At 25.3% G+C, this 16,248-nt stretch overlaps 1 protein-coding gene across 2 annotated transcripts in view; it reads right to left on the bottom strand.

Moving 5' to 3' along the window:
* Positions 1–16,248, bottom strand: part of LOC119672767 (LIM/homeobox protein Awh) — a 75,866-nt gene that overhangs the window by 14,558 nt on the left and 45,060 nt on the right. For both annotated transcript variants that reach the window (XM_038083895.1, XM_038083894.1), the window contains exon 2: positions 155–336. In XM_038083895.1, the coding sequence (XP_037939823.1) occupies positions 155–336 (182 nt within the window). The remainder of the gene's footprint in view (positions 1–154; positions 337–16,248) is intronic.

Raw genomic sequence — 16,248 nt, forward strand, 5'->3', positions numbered from 1 at the left:
AGATTTTCAAAGGTGTTTTAACTGTAAACTCAAGTTAACTTCAATTCGTTAATTTTATTAATTCTGACATTCTTTTACTTTTGGTTTATTGATTGAGTGTTCTGGTCAAACCAAAAAGATAATATATATATTAATTTTATTATAATTTACTTACTTGCTATAATCTGCTTTGCAATAGACTTGTCTTTCTCGTATATAACATGATTGCTGTCGATCCAAAGGACACAGACAAATGCAACACCTTAGGCAGGTGGCATGCCATGAACAACCGCCAACCTCGAGAAAAAACCTATCCGAGATTGGCTCTCCACACGCCGCGCATGAACGCAGCTCAGTCTAGAAATAGAATAAAAATCGAATAATTATTTTTATAAATATATTTTACATATAATTCTATAGAAAAAAATTATATATTTGTCAAATTTAAATTCTAAGTTAATAAATTATTGTAGCATTCGCAAATAAAAATATAAAAATTGTCCTATTTTACATACTAATAAGAATCTATAAAATAAATATTTATATAAGATGATTTTGAGTTGCAACCCGGTGAGGTCTGGGTTGTTCTTAACTTAACCATTAAACAAAAAAAACCAAAATTTAATTTTAGAATTAATATTAATGAAACATTATGGTTTCACAAAAAATGTAAGTTATCAGCAAAATATGTAAAATAAAATGCAAATAACGACAGATTTTTTCGCAATAAAAAAATTTTTTTATTTATACATTTTTAATTTACTTTTATAAATTTAATATTTATTTAAATTTTAGAATCGAATGAAGTTTATTTTAATTTTTGCTGTTTTTCTGTGGTTTTTTTTGTGGTTATTTTGTGTTTATTTTGTGTTTGTTTTATTTTTTGAAAATGTGCTAATATACAGAAAATGCACAAAACCCGATACTGCAAAGTGTTAACCAAGTTCAAATCAGAAACGAGAATTTATCGGTTTTCATTAAGATTCGAACGTTTTCTGTGAGTTGCTGATTTAATTTGAAGTTAAAATTTTTTGCCTCCATTGTGCATATATCAACAAATTCATTTCATAAATCTGCGCTAAAACAAAATAAAGAAACAAAAATTTATTATATAAAACTACCAAAATCTGGCGCCGCGGCTTCTGTTTGAAACATAAAAATTATCTGTACCGAAATTAATAAATAAATTCAAATAAAATTAAAAAACAAGAAAATAAAAAGCTTGGAACTGAAGTATTTAGAAACGCTTTTAACTATATTCGAAATATTATTTCATCTCGGAAATTTTACTATAAATTTTTAAACAAATTTTATGCAAATTTAAGTAAAAGAAAAAAATTTATAAAGTTGACATTTCATTCGAAAGTCCCCACAAAACCAAAATTTATCCAAAATTGCTTTAATTTATAAGAGGAGTTCCAATAAACAATGAATATTTAATTTGCTCTTCGCTGTTCGGTGTTCGATGTTCGATGTCCGTTTCCAAATTTTATTACATTTCATCGCGATTAAAATAAAACAACAACACACAATTTAACACAATTTAATAATATTTTATTATAAAAATATGTTTTTTTTTTATTTATTTTCAAAGAACATCTTTTCAATATGAGTGAAATTTATGTATTTCAACTCCTACTTCGGCCTTTGTTCATATTTTAATTTTCTGTATAATTTAAAAATTAATAACAATTTGACATCAGAAATGTTTTGTGCAACAATTGTTGTCGAAAATTTCAAAAGTTTTTATTTTACAACAAATTAAAAACATTAAGAATTAAACGACACTCATTAAAGGTGACAAAATGATGGCTTTTATGACAAAAGTTATTAAAAATTAATTCAATTATAATTATAAAAACAGATATATAATTATAATGTTTTTGTTATACTTAAAAATTATGACAGCAAAAGTATTTTGTTTTGATTTTAAACAATTTTAAAAAATTAATTTGTTTTAAAATTAGTAATATTCATGCAAGCTACAATATAAGTGCATATTGGATAAGATGAACCTCGCTATATTCCTCACACATTTTGTGATCATGACTAAAATAGTAAATGAAAGCATTGACTCTTTTATATATTTTTTCTATATATATTTTTTCAATTTTTTCAATTCTTTCCTAATGCATAGAGATTATCCTCAATATAAAATATGTTTATATGCCTTGCTCTTTTGAACTTTATATCTTTCCTGATATCTATAATATATAGCACTTTCTGATATTAATTGTGCAAGCAGAATGATTACTGATTCTGCTTACATTATATATATAATTATGTAAGCAGAATGATGACTGATCATTTAAATTTTTTCCTTGCTCCTTTGAACTTAATATCTTTCCTGGTATATAGAATAAGTCGTCAATATAGAACTTTGACGCCTTTGTCCAGACTTTGTTCCGTGGAACATCATATATTTTGTGGTATATAAAGAAAATCTTTAATATACCTAGAGTTATATGATCTTCATTATGTAAGCTGAATAATCTGTGATCATTTAAGTAACAGTTTTAGGTACACAAAATTTGGCACATGTCCATATACCTTACTCCCTTGAACTTAGTTTTTTTCCTGGTGCATAGAATAAGTCTACAATATAGAATTTTCTGTTACTCAATATGTAAGCAAAATGATCACTGATTATTTCAGTACCAATTTTGGGAACGAAAAGTTTTGGATATGTTCATATATTTTGCTCCTTAGAACACTATTTCTTTCTTGGTGAATAGTCTTCAATATAGATATTCTAACATTTTTGTATATATCTGAATTATATATCTGATCGATATATGATTCTTTATGATATTCATTACTAAAGCAAAATTATCACTAGTATGATTTATGGTAAGTATTAGTTCTGTGTACGAAATATTATGCACATATTCATAGGCTTTGTTTCATAAAACGGCTTTTTATTTGTTTGTTTTGTTTTTTAATGATTTACTTTTAGGAAGTTTGAAACCCATTAATAGAGGTAATTAATTTTATTAGAAGCACACATAAAACTGATTATCTAACTCTATCTAATACTAACAGTTTTAGTTTTAACAAGATGGTACAACATGCCACAGATCGTGTGACAATCAGATGATTCAGAAAATTAGAAAACACTCATGACCAAATCAATTCGTCTTCATAATCATTTAATGTAAACCCTCTGGAGTAAATCCTATGGGATTTACAAATGTGGGATAATGTTATTATCCCACATTTGCAGAGTTATTGTCGATATATAACCTCAACTACTTGAAAAAGTGCTTGAATATGGCACTTTAAGATTGCGTTTTAATCGAGACATTCGAATGACATTAATAGCATACAATTCTTTTTTATTTTATTTTAACTATTTAAAATTTTTTTTTTTTATTTATTTAAGTTTAGTTAAATTCCCAAAAAAGCATTATTAATAATATATCTCAGTACCTGACAATACAGCTCGAATCAGTTATATTGATATATAGCTTTTTAAAAATTTAAAAATATGTTGAATAAACTTAAATTACATATTTGTAAAACGACGTATATGTATATAAGTATATAACACTAGTCATCAAATTTTAACATTATAGTTTAAAAATTGTTTTGGGATTCTTGTTCTTAGTAATTTTTAAAGCACTTACAATTAATCAAAATTTTAAAATAAAAAATTATTATTATATTATAATATATTATTATTTTTATTTTCAATAATTTAAAATAATATAAAAATAATTTTTGTTGCTGTAGTTCACTATTTTTCAAAACCTCTCTATTTTTTTATTTTATTAATGTATTATAATAATCATATTTATGTATTATATTATTGTAATTTTATATTGTAAATTTAAAAAATGCATAAGTTAAAAAATAATGTATATAATATATATAAATATGTATTTTAATAAAATATAAATAATAATACATTACATTATAACTAATTATAATATAATAAATAATTTATTACAAGTTATTATATTATTATAATAACATATTAATTTATAAAGCTATTATAATAAGTTAAGCATTATAGTTATTAATTATAATTATATAATTATAGTTAATTATGATTTTATATAAGTCCTTTAAAAATTACTAAAAATCACAAAATAATTTATAAACTTTAAAATTTTTTAAATTTTAAAAAGTTCACAAAATATTTTTCAGGATTTTTGAATTTTTAACTAAAATCTGAAAATCAGATAGACACAAAAATTGCCATATTTGCGACATGTCCTTCCTCTATTTTATGCTAATCGTAATACATATCAGAATTTTGTCTCTGTAACCTTGTGCCTAGCATAGAATTTAAAGCAATTCAATAAACCCAAAGGACATTTTACACATACATTTTAACATTTTAGGCCTTAAAGCAGCTAACAGCACAAAAATGTAGCACAAATGGAGAGTGCAAAGTAAGTTACACAACACAAAAAAAAAGAACAAAAACAGAAAAGGAAGCAACAACCAAAACACCCTTAACATCAACCATATTTGTTTATACAGTTATGTTAATGTGTGAACGAGTGTATAGCTGTGCAGTTAGCATTTAGCTTCCACAATGTCACTTCCAAATATACAACATACAAAATTTGAAAAGTTAAATGAAAGTGACAGCGCGCAATCTCGTAACTGTCAAGCAAATAAACAAACAAAACAAACGAGAAACGCATGGACAATCGTATGAAAAAATATCAACAGCAGCAGCAACAACTACAACCACATTAGCAGTTATACTAACAGTGCGAAAATGATGACAATGGTATCTCATGGTACAGGCAACAGTAAAAGCAACAAACCTTGTTGATGACGACAAGCAACGAAGCAAGCACCAAAATGAGGTACATGTTAAATATGAAACAACGTGGCGTATGCGTGTTTATATGATTTGCACGTTTTAGCATTATATGTTAAACCAAGCACATGCGGCTTACATGTTGCTGCCACTAGTGGCTGCTTTAGCTGTGGTTATTGTATTTGTTGTAATATTCTGCTACAGCGCCGTGCGCCGAATTTTGACGGACACCATATTAAGCATATGTTTTTTTTTTATATATCAATATTTTTATTGTATTGTACTTGAGTACACTAAACTCTCTAAGCGGCCCCAACCCTCTTTTGCCTTATTATTAAATTATTTTCTTCCACATTTTCCCTACATTTTGTAAATGATATCCTGCCTGTTATACGTTGCTTGGCTGTGGTAGCTATTTTAAATAAATTTGTTGTTGTTGTTGTTTGCAGTTTTAACTTTTATTGTCACCATTGGTGTTGTGCTTATTGATGTTAGTTATGATGTTATGATAGTGGTTGTTTGGTGCTTCTTTTATTGTTGCCATTCTTGCTATTGTATACAATAGCTATGCATATCTCTGTTCGTATCTCTGTTCGTATCTCTGTTCATAAAATGTAATAAATAATTTTGACATGTCTGTTGGGCATGAGACCGTGACTTTTCGGTCTTATGCTATGAGAAGCTTCTATTATTAATGTTATTATTACTGTTATTGTTACTGCGACCAACTACCACCAAAAAGTGTCCGCCGCACATTTGCGGGATTTTTTTCTTATGTTTAATAGTTTTTTTTTTGTTTTTGTTTTTTTTTTGTTTTGGAAAACCATCTTTACTATTTTGTTGTTGTTTTGTGAAACGATTTGTTATGTTGTTAGACATCGGTTATCGGCTGTTGGTTGTTGGTTTTTGGTTGTCGCGTAGTTTGCGTGTTAACATGAACGATTTGCTGTGGCAAAGAATTTAACAACAATTAAAACTGAAGTATGTGCTTAACATGACAAGGCGCCCTTTTTGTTATCTCTCAAATAGGCAGCAATTGATATGCCATAACTCAAAAATTGCTACCCAAATAGGGCCGTAAAAAAATGTCAGTCATTTTGATTTCTGCACAAAAGAAAAAAAAAATTTTTATGTAATTTGTAGGCAATGAAATGAGCAATAATTTTTATTTTGACGTGTGATTTGCTTGGATATATTTTAGATTTTCAACTCAAAGCAGTTAATACATACATATTTATGTACACATATTGTATGGATTTTATATCGCAAAACAACTTTATTTGCACAATTGCTAAAAACACATGCCTTATCTTTGCTGATCTTGAATTTTTGCTATTTTATTATAAATTTTTGTTTTTTTTTTTTGATGTTTAGTTTATTTGCATATAGATATTTTGGTATTTTAATATGTTTTAAATTGTTTTAAATAAAAACATAAAATTCGAACTTTTTATTTTTTTATTTTTGTTTTTTTTTTATTTTTGTTTTTTTTTGTTTTATTTTTTTAGTAATAAATAGAAACCAACACTTCGCGTTTTAAACAAAATACATGAATTCTTTTGAATATGTAACGACTTTTGATATTTTGCCGCTACTATTTATTTTAACAGTTATTCACGATCTGTCAATATGTCTGAAAATTTACATAAGAGACGTCAAACAACAAATTTGTCACTACTACTAAATAAATTGCTTTGCCAACAAAAGTTTTGTAAACAAGTTTCCTTTTATTTTTTAATTCATTTTTAATTTCATATAAACTTTTTGTAATTTTTCGATTTTTTTTTTTCTGAAACTTTAAGCTTTGTCCAGGTGCATCAGAAAATCTTTTATAGCTGCCGAAATTTTTATAGAAATTTATTTTACTAATGATTAATTAGTAACGCCGACCTTCGATTTGTACTAATTCATTCTCGTTAATATTTATTTACAAAGTTCAGAACATCAAACGGTAGAAGCAAAGATTTGCGGCTGGGAATTTACCGCATGAAGAACGGAACCCTTTCATCAAAAGCCTCTTTGACATACATATCTCCACATGTTTATATTGTATATTAGTATTTTATATATATTTTTCAAAATTTCAAAAACAAATATTATCTCAATTAAAAGTTTAAGTAATGCTGAATTCAAATTATTTCACAAATAAAAAACTTTATTATTTGTTAATAAAAACTACGTATTTCAACATCGACATTATTCCATTTCACTAACCTATACATAAAAAGATATTTCATTTTCACATTTTTTACCTTTATAAAATGTTTAAATTATCCAGGGCAAATAAATAAAATACATACAAATCAAATTAAAACTTATTTTGTCGTCTTTAAAGTATGACCCATCAAGTGCTGGCATTTGTAGTAGACCTCATCGACAATTAATAAAACTATGCCAGCTGTTGAATAAATTCTTCATATAGTTTTCGTTGATTGATTTAGGTATGACCTTTGACTTTTTTATGATTTTTCTATAATATTCCCAATCGGTTCCTAACACAGATCCATGTTTATACATTCTATATAACATCGATGCCGCTGATTTTCTGCACTAAAGTAAGTGACCAACCTTATAATACAAATTACAAATACAAATTAGAGTACTAAAGATATTACAAAGATCTTTTCTCCCAGTGCACCATCATCATTTTATGATACCGCGTCTATGTTTCTGCGACATACTAAAACATAGAAAGGATAAACAAACTATGGAGTGTAAGTTGTGTGTTACGAGAGAGAGAGCTCTAAATCACAATTGATTACAGAGCTCATAGTAGCACCTACAATATTTCTGTTTTTGTTGCGCAATATATGCCATCACGGAGAGGGGCCATAAGACCATATTTGTATTATGAAGTATTATATTGGATGCACCCATTTACACACCCTACATACCTCATAATCACTGTAACCTGATGATTCACTAAAGCATGTGCTTGCTTTCTGTGTTAAATCATTTTAGATTTCAATAATAACGAAGTATGTTTGAGACAAAAGGATATATCTCTCATATTTGAGAAAATTTTTTTGGAAAATGCCGACGGCATTATGATATAATCAGATTGGAAAATGATTAGTAATATTACAATTATTTTCTCTTTACAAAAATAATTAGATCGTTTAAAGTATTGAAACTATGAGTCTTATAAAATTTTAATTAAGATATTAATTGATAATGTTTTACACGAATTCTTTCGAAGCAGTTGTCTAAAAAAGATCTTTTAAGTCTTGTATATGATTACTTATATCAATTTCAATTTAAAAGAAATGTATGATTTCTACATATATTAAATTTTATTTATATAGAGTATAGAGTAACAATAAATTTCAAAACATTAACTTGAATTGTCTTAAGATTTTAGAAAAAAAAAAAATTAATTACATATAGTTTAAATATTAGTGATATTAATTATTTAATATTTGTACCAACGTAATAAAAAAATTTCGTTATTATACATATAGCGAATTAATACATATATACATATAAATATATAATTATATATATATTATACATAAAAGTCTTTTTGTTTAATTAAGAATTAAATAAATTTTTAATTATTTTTTTTTCTTTAATTTTACAGATTCTAAAGGTAAGTTAATTTAAATAACATAAATATAATAATCATATTAAAATAAAAAAAATTTAACCGATTTTAATTCTAAAGTAAAAAATACTTCTATCAGTGCTAGTAGTATTTCAAAGTCTTTTTCAAAAGTTTTATAAGATTGTTGGCATTTATATTACCATTTCTTGTATAGAAAGTCTTCTGAGAAAAAATCATTTATTTCAATTTATATAATTTTATATTTAATTTTTATAATATAAAAAATATAAATTTTAATTATAGATCTTTTAAAATTTTTTAAAACTAATCCAAAAATAAATGAAAAAAAAAATTATAACTCAAAATGATCCTTAAAAATATCTTATGTATCTTGTGTTGAAAATCAAAAAAAAAGTTTTTATTTGTTTTTAACAGATTTTATTTTAACCGATATTTTGGCTATGATGACCCTGATGATGACTATAGATTATAGTCGAAATATCGGTTTAAATAAAATCCTGGAAAAACAAATATATATAAAAAAATACATATATAAAAAATATATATATATGAAATATATATATAAAAAAACATATAAAAACATAAAATTATTATTAAAAATATTTGGTCATTAAAACAATAAATTATAAAAAAAAAAAATTAAAACTTTTTTATCTTATTTGATATTAAAAATATAATGATTGGCAATGTATTTTATTTTTATTATGTGATTTCATTATTTGCTTTCTAATTTTTATTCAAATATTTTTCAATTATTTTCCGCAAGGACAATTAATATTTTTATTCCTTTTTTAATTTTGTTCATTTATTTTTTTATTCATAAATTTTTTTTGTATTATTGTACATAAATTACAACCCACTTAAAGTAATTGGAGTGTCAAATTAACGCCTACTTTAAAATAATTTATTTTGTTATATATTAATTGAGACCTTAAATTATTTTTCATTTAATTTGTTTTTTTTTTTGTGTAATTTTTGTTTACATTTGCACTTGAATAAACGTGCGTGTAAAAGCGTATTTACAACATTAAACGCTCGAAATATTTTTGCTTATTTAACAAATCATAATTAATGCGACAGATACGAATAAATAAAATTAAAATTGATTTAAAAAAAAAATTACATACAGAAATGCACGGAAATTGTTGCAGTGTCCAAATTCAATATTTGAGATACATTTTCAAATTAAGTAAGCAAACAATTAAAATTGATTGGTTGACATTTTTATTCGCCATTTTATTTTTTTTTTATTTTATTTTTTGGTTTGGTACTTTTATTTTTTTACAATATATTAAATTAAAATGAAAAATAAAATGAACAAACTCACTGACCTCCGTGGAATATTTATTATTTACTATTATTGAAAGGCCGTTTTGGGTAAGTTATTTGATTTTTTATATATTTATTTTTTATATATATTTTTTATTTTATATATATATTTTTTTACACATATTTTTTATATAATTTTTTATAAATTTAATTTTTGTGCAATACATTTTTGATAGTTTATTGGTATTTAAAGTATATTTATACTTTATACATATACAATTATTACACTTATATTTATACTTAGTGTACGTGCAACACAAAATAGTATGTTTATATATATACTACATTTTTAACATTTTTTTTGATCAGTTTTATACTTAATAAATATCTCTAATCTCTTTTTATGTCAAAAAGTCAGTTTTTATGTCATAATAAAAATTTTATATCAAAAAAAATTTTATTAGAATATTGAATAAAAAAACAAAAACAATGTTGGTTAGGAGTTTATTGAAACATTTGAATCTAACTCAATAAATCTATATAAATAGTGGCCCAATTGAACTGCAACTAATTGGGTTTGATAATTGACAATTGAATGCAAACAATATCGTCTTTTGTATTTAGAAAATTTTACTAATTAAACAATACAAATTTTGTAATTACTTATAAAGAGTATCAAATTCTTAGGGGTATCCGAATGGACCTCATGGTCTAAGTGCGTCGTCGAATGGTCCCAGCAACCTAACCTATAGAGAGATAGTGCGAAAGTTTTAATATTTCATTGGCTACAAGAAGTCAAGGACCACCGTTTGTAATAGTTTAGACGACAACAACTGTCAATAGCTACTCTCTTTAAAATATATTTCACTTTAGCGTTAAAAATAATGTGAGTTAGTAATGAAAAAAAGTATTGAAAGATATGCTGAAGCCATGGTCAGTCAAACTTTTGATTCAAAATAAACATTTCGACAAAATTTTGGTCCGTCAAATAACGCATGGGCCAACAATAGCTGATACTTCATTTTTCTTCTTCGATTTCTAGAAATTAGAAGTAGAGAAACAAGGTTGTTCCATTTACATTCCTTTTTCGGTAACATCGTCCGTTGCACAATATCATTTTTTGATTCGGATGCGATAGTTTCCTGGTCTTATTTAATGAAAAAGAAATAGCGCTTAAATTTATAAAAACAAAAAAAAACGAACAATAACAATTATTAAGTCAATTTTAATATAAATGCTATCTATGCGCTTTCCTGCTGGAAATATATCCATTTTACACCGAAGATGTACTCAGAAAAAGGAAGATGAATCTGAAAATCGATTGACATAAACGCATACCGATTTTTGAATATATTTTCAAACAAATGATTAAAATATTATAAAGGATATGTTATGCGTGTATATATGGATTTCATACACCCTATGTCTTGCATAGTGTCCGCATTCAAATAAAATTACGCGTTTATAGTGTACTTAAAATGTTTTATTTTTTTCAGCTTCTTCTTACAACGTATAATTGTTAATAGTTGTAGTTCTCAGAACAGATCTATAGAAAATGATGATGAATCTGATAACCGATTGACCTAAATGTATGGCGATGTATGAAGTTATTATCAAACAAATGGCTAAAATGCAAAAAAAAAGCATCCGTGTATGTGTTGAAGACTTGATGCGTCCAATGTCTTACATAGCTACTTTTTACAACTTATAAGCAGTTTGGATCGCTAATTCTCTGTTTGATTTAGTGATACGTCGGCTGTTTGTGAATGATATTAAATATAATACCTTCATACATAATTAAGACCATAGGATTGTTGTTAATATAATAAAATTTGATATTGAAATAACAACAACATTCAAACACAAGCCAGTACGGCGTTGGTTCAAGTGTCTAAAACGTGAGTCTGCATTTCAAATTAGGGAGGATTTAAGTTCAAGCCTTGGAATTTTCATAAACCACTGTTGATGGGTATTCGAGAATTTTTGAAAATCCCTATATGATTGATCAGTAGTTGGTTTATTAAAAATTTAAACTATTAATTTTAATTACTATTTGTCTATTTCAATTTTAAAAATCATTTTAAAACTCAACCAAAATACAAATTATTGAAATATAAAATGTAAAGTTCATATAAAAATATTTTATATTTTTAATAAAATATATAAATATTTAAGCTTTTCATGAAATTTAAGTATTTTACGCATTTTTAGTTAAGATTTTTAATAGCTTAAGAGTGATAGAAAAAAAATTTCTTTTCTTTGCCCGCGGTATTTCTCACGCCGTAAAAGTAATAAAAAAAAATCGCTATATCTTTGAGCGTGAAATTTTATTTTTTACTTTAGTTTTTATAGTGAATGCGTTGTGGTTGGATGTGGAACGATGTGTGATATGTGATATGTGAATTACATTTCTTTAAAAATCATAACTTGCTATGTAAACATAAATTTCTGGCATATTAAGACAGAATGACAAATCATAAAATTTTGGTTGACAAAAGTGGCGACAATGAGTATCTTTTGCTGCCTAACCATTATCATTGATCTTTCCATATCTACAAGCATCTAACGCCCATTGTTTGTGAAAGTGAGTTTGTCACTTTAACTGCCACTATAACTTTTCAACTTGATCCTCTTAGCGTTTACCTACTGCCAAGTTGAAGTTGACTTTGAATACAAAACTAAAACTGACACTGGAACAGAGGCGGACAGAAGCAGAGGTAGAGCTAGCGACAGAGACTGACTCTGAGGTTTGCTTGCTCATTATTGATGAGCTGAAGATTTGCAGAATGACGTGTAAATTAACAAAAATCATTGTTGAATCAAACAGAAACACAAAAACTGATCGATCTTGTTTTGAAAAAGAGTAAAAAAAATATTAAAAAAATAATAATAAAGTTGTAAATGAATATACATATATAAAAATGAATGTGTTATATTTTTATTATTTTGTTTTTATTAAATATTAAAGCATAAAAGCATTTGATCGCATTAATAAAATAAATACAGTAGGCAGCCCAATTTTGTCTTACAATGATGCGCAACAAATTTCAATTCTTTGGCTTTTCTCTAGATACATTTTTTTTCTCTCTAGATTATTTAGCAATTTTTCTTAGTTAGTAAAACTTGTTACAAACTATATGAGTACATCATTTTTCCCACAAAATTCATCATTAGAAACAACGATCGTTTGAATCACTTGAATTGTTCGAATTATTTGAATTGTTAAAACTGTAAACTAATAAAGACATTTTGTAAGGCATCCTTGTTGTTTTTTTTATTATTATACGATGGGCTTCAGTATCTCTATAGTATGCACAAATTGTAAATATCACACCTTTTAATTTAAATTTCTCAGTTATTCTCCAATATACTCGGTCGTACCCGTAATATACGCATTTTACTCATTTGCACTATAAAGTTTTTTTTTTTTTTATCTCAATATTTTATTTTTATTTTATGTTTTATATTATTTAAGTCAACAGTGGCGTCGGTTTTATGATTTCGTAGTATTATAAAAATTTATTAGCTTTTGTTCTTTTGGACTTCTTTTATTTTGTTACATATATATATATACATAAGTAAATATATTTTTTCGTTCCTTAAGTTTTATTTAGTTTTATTTTATTTTATGGTATTTTATCTTTTGTTATTTTTTACCAAGAATTGATGCCAAAGTGTTTAATGGCTGCTTGTCAATTTTATAGCATTCCTTTGTAGATATTGCCTTATAAGACGACTGCAGCATCTTTATTTATTGTGTTAATAAAAAAATAAATAAAAATGTATAAAAGATAATAAATACCTAAAAACATATCCGTTTATGTTGAAGCAAGGTGCAAGAATCTTTATAAGTTGAAGACTTGGTTTTATGACAATCCAATTGCAGGACGTTCCATACTCTTAGCACCAATGCGACCAACACGATTTTATAATTCTATTCTCTCTTTTCTTTTTTGTAATCATAGCTCATTTAAGTTATTGAATACTAAAGTCACATACAGCACCGGTTGGAGCTACGTCAGACCGTTTTATGATTTTAATAATGACGAAATCAGTCTTATAAAGTCAAGTAATATAAGTTACGTATATCACAAAGCCAAATTCAAAACAAAAAAAAAAATAATTAAATTAAGCAAAGTGTGAAAAACGTTAACTGCTACAGGTCTATTGAAATTTAAATATACCAATGTACGATATATATATAGTTTAATTAAGAAGGTTTAATTTTCTACAGACACACAGTTTAATATAATGTATAGAAAAAGAAACTTCAATATTTTAAAATAAAAATCACTTGAAGAAACAAATCACAGTATTCAATAAATTCGATGAAGTGTGGAATAAAACACTAGCCATTGACATATTTAGTATACGAACTGAGTATTTTTATATAAAAATATTAAAAATATTGCCTGTACCATCTAATTAACTAATTCAGTCATTTATTGAAATTTATACTTTTCATAGACATTGTTCATTTCTTATATGTTTTATATTTTTTGATATTAAACAATTTTTCAAATATTATGTTGTATGTTGTAAAAAAATGTTAAAAACGTTGAAAATATTCATTACATATATACTTCATTAAAACAAATATTTAGATCATATTTTGAAAAATGTTCTTTAGTTAGATTTTGTTCTTATTTGTTAAGCTCTTATTTGTTTAGAAAAATAGTTCTAAGGAGAGTAAGAATTGCGCCATCTAGTGACATGCTATAAAGACGGTTATGACCGAAAGGTATCTCATACATACAATCATATCACAATTGTCAATTTTCTACTTTTATTACCAGTTTGGTGTATTTTATTTGTGCCTAAGTTTAAAAGATATTTACTTTGGTGTGGTTATTCTTATATATTCATATAAAAATGCACATATTTAGTCCTCTTCTAGTACATTTATATCTAAATTCATTATTTTTTACAGACTACTTTTTATGGTATACGTATGCTTTTTATGTGGTGCAGAGGTGCGAAATAATGAACAGAAATCTAAGTGTTCAATAGAAAAATTTTTCATAAGACCTTTTCCATACATAACTTTCAAGTAGAATTATGTAGCTTATTTTTGCCACATAATTGATGTTTAGAAAATCTTTTAAGAGATAACATTAATAGTATTAAAATATTATTCCTTGTTGTATCTATAAAGAATTATAAGTTAACAGAATTGTAACAAAATTATTGAATTAAATGAGCATGGATTATATTAGTGAAAAATTATATTAAAGTAATTACATTATATTAAAAGGCAATTTTTCCTTTTATAGTGCAATACTTGATACATACGCTATAATAGTGGTTTAAAAAAGCATATTACTGCTATTACTTAGCATATCTTAGTTTATCTGAGAATGATAATATGTTTTGTTAAAACAAAACAAAGGAAAACTAAAAAAAACTTTTTATTATGGATATCAGATATATTAATGAACTTTCGACTTAAATGACATACAATTACTTTCATCTCAGGACAACTTGCTTATCCAAGATAATTACTTCGTGGAATGATGGTTTAAATGATTTTTGTGATTCTAGTGTTATATTCGTTTAGGTAGTTGGCTTTAATTACAAAATCACGAATTGGCGAATAAAGTGTACTCGGAACTCTAAAACTATTACAGTTATTGTTTTATATGTATTGAATGCTCTAAATTTTTCATAATAATTTAGTTTTGTAAACATTACAGAAATTGCTTAAACTTGGTAAACATTAATGTTGAGAGTTGTATATAGTTAATTTTTACTGTGTATCTCGGTAATAGTCGTTAATTAATCTTAACAAATTAATAATAATAATTATTAATATGCTGGGGCTGGATTTAAGAGACCACGAGTGTTAACTTGCATATTGACGAGGATGGACCTATTTTAGCTATCGGGGTTTGTTCCTGTTAAAATAGTGTTATAGTATTTGCTAATTAATCACTACAATCATTTTATTTAAGAAATTTATAGCTGGTGGACTTTATTTTGACACTGTATCTTGTATGATACTCATATGAATCTTTCGATTCACAAACGAAGATCTTTTAATTATATGTACTGTCGAGGAGGGATCTGTTTTGTTTTTATATATGAGACAACTTACAAATATTATTATTGAATCTGATGAAATTGTTATAAAATATTATTGTTAGAAAATGTTATTATTATTAAATATTATTATTATTAAATATTATTATTTAGTCATCGTTATTTTTTTTGCTCGTTTGATATGAGACAATTTGCAAGTTTTATTATGTAGTATTATTTATTATTATATTATGTACTAAATTAATTTATTTTATATCAAATAAAAACACGAATTAAACCCCTTCATTTTATTCACGAAAGCAGTTTTTAAACCTAGATTTTTAAACCTAGATACTCCATAAAATAAAATAATTAAAAATTTAAAAAAAAGTCAAATGACAAATTATATATTAAATTTTATAATTTTACAAAACAATTTTAAACGAAACACTTTGTTTTTAAAAAGTATATATATAATATATAATATTGAATGTTATGTTAACATACTTCTTTCTACATGCCTGCGAAACGTTTAAAGAAAAATTCTGTACAAACATTAAAAAATTTGTTTACTTTTTAATTGAGTTCATGACCTGTCCATATAGCTGTTTCAGATACTACCAAATATCCATTATCATTA

Source organism: Teleopsis dalmanni, chromosome 1 (genome assembly GCF_002237135.1).
Source record: "Teleopsis dalmanni isolate 2A chromosome 1, ASM223713v2, whole genome shotgun sequence".
NCBI classification, from domain to species: domain Eukaryota; kingdom Metazoa; phylum Arthropoda; class Insecta; order Diptera; family Diopsidae; genus Teleopsis; species Teleopsis dalmanni.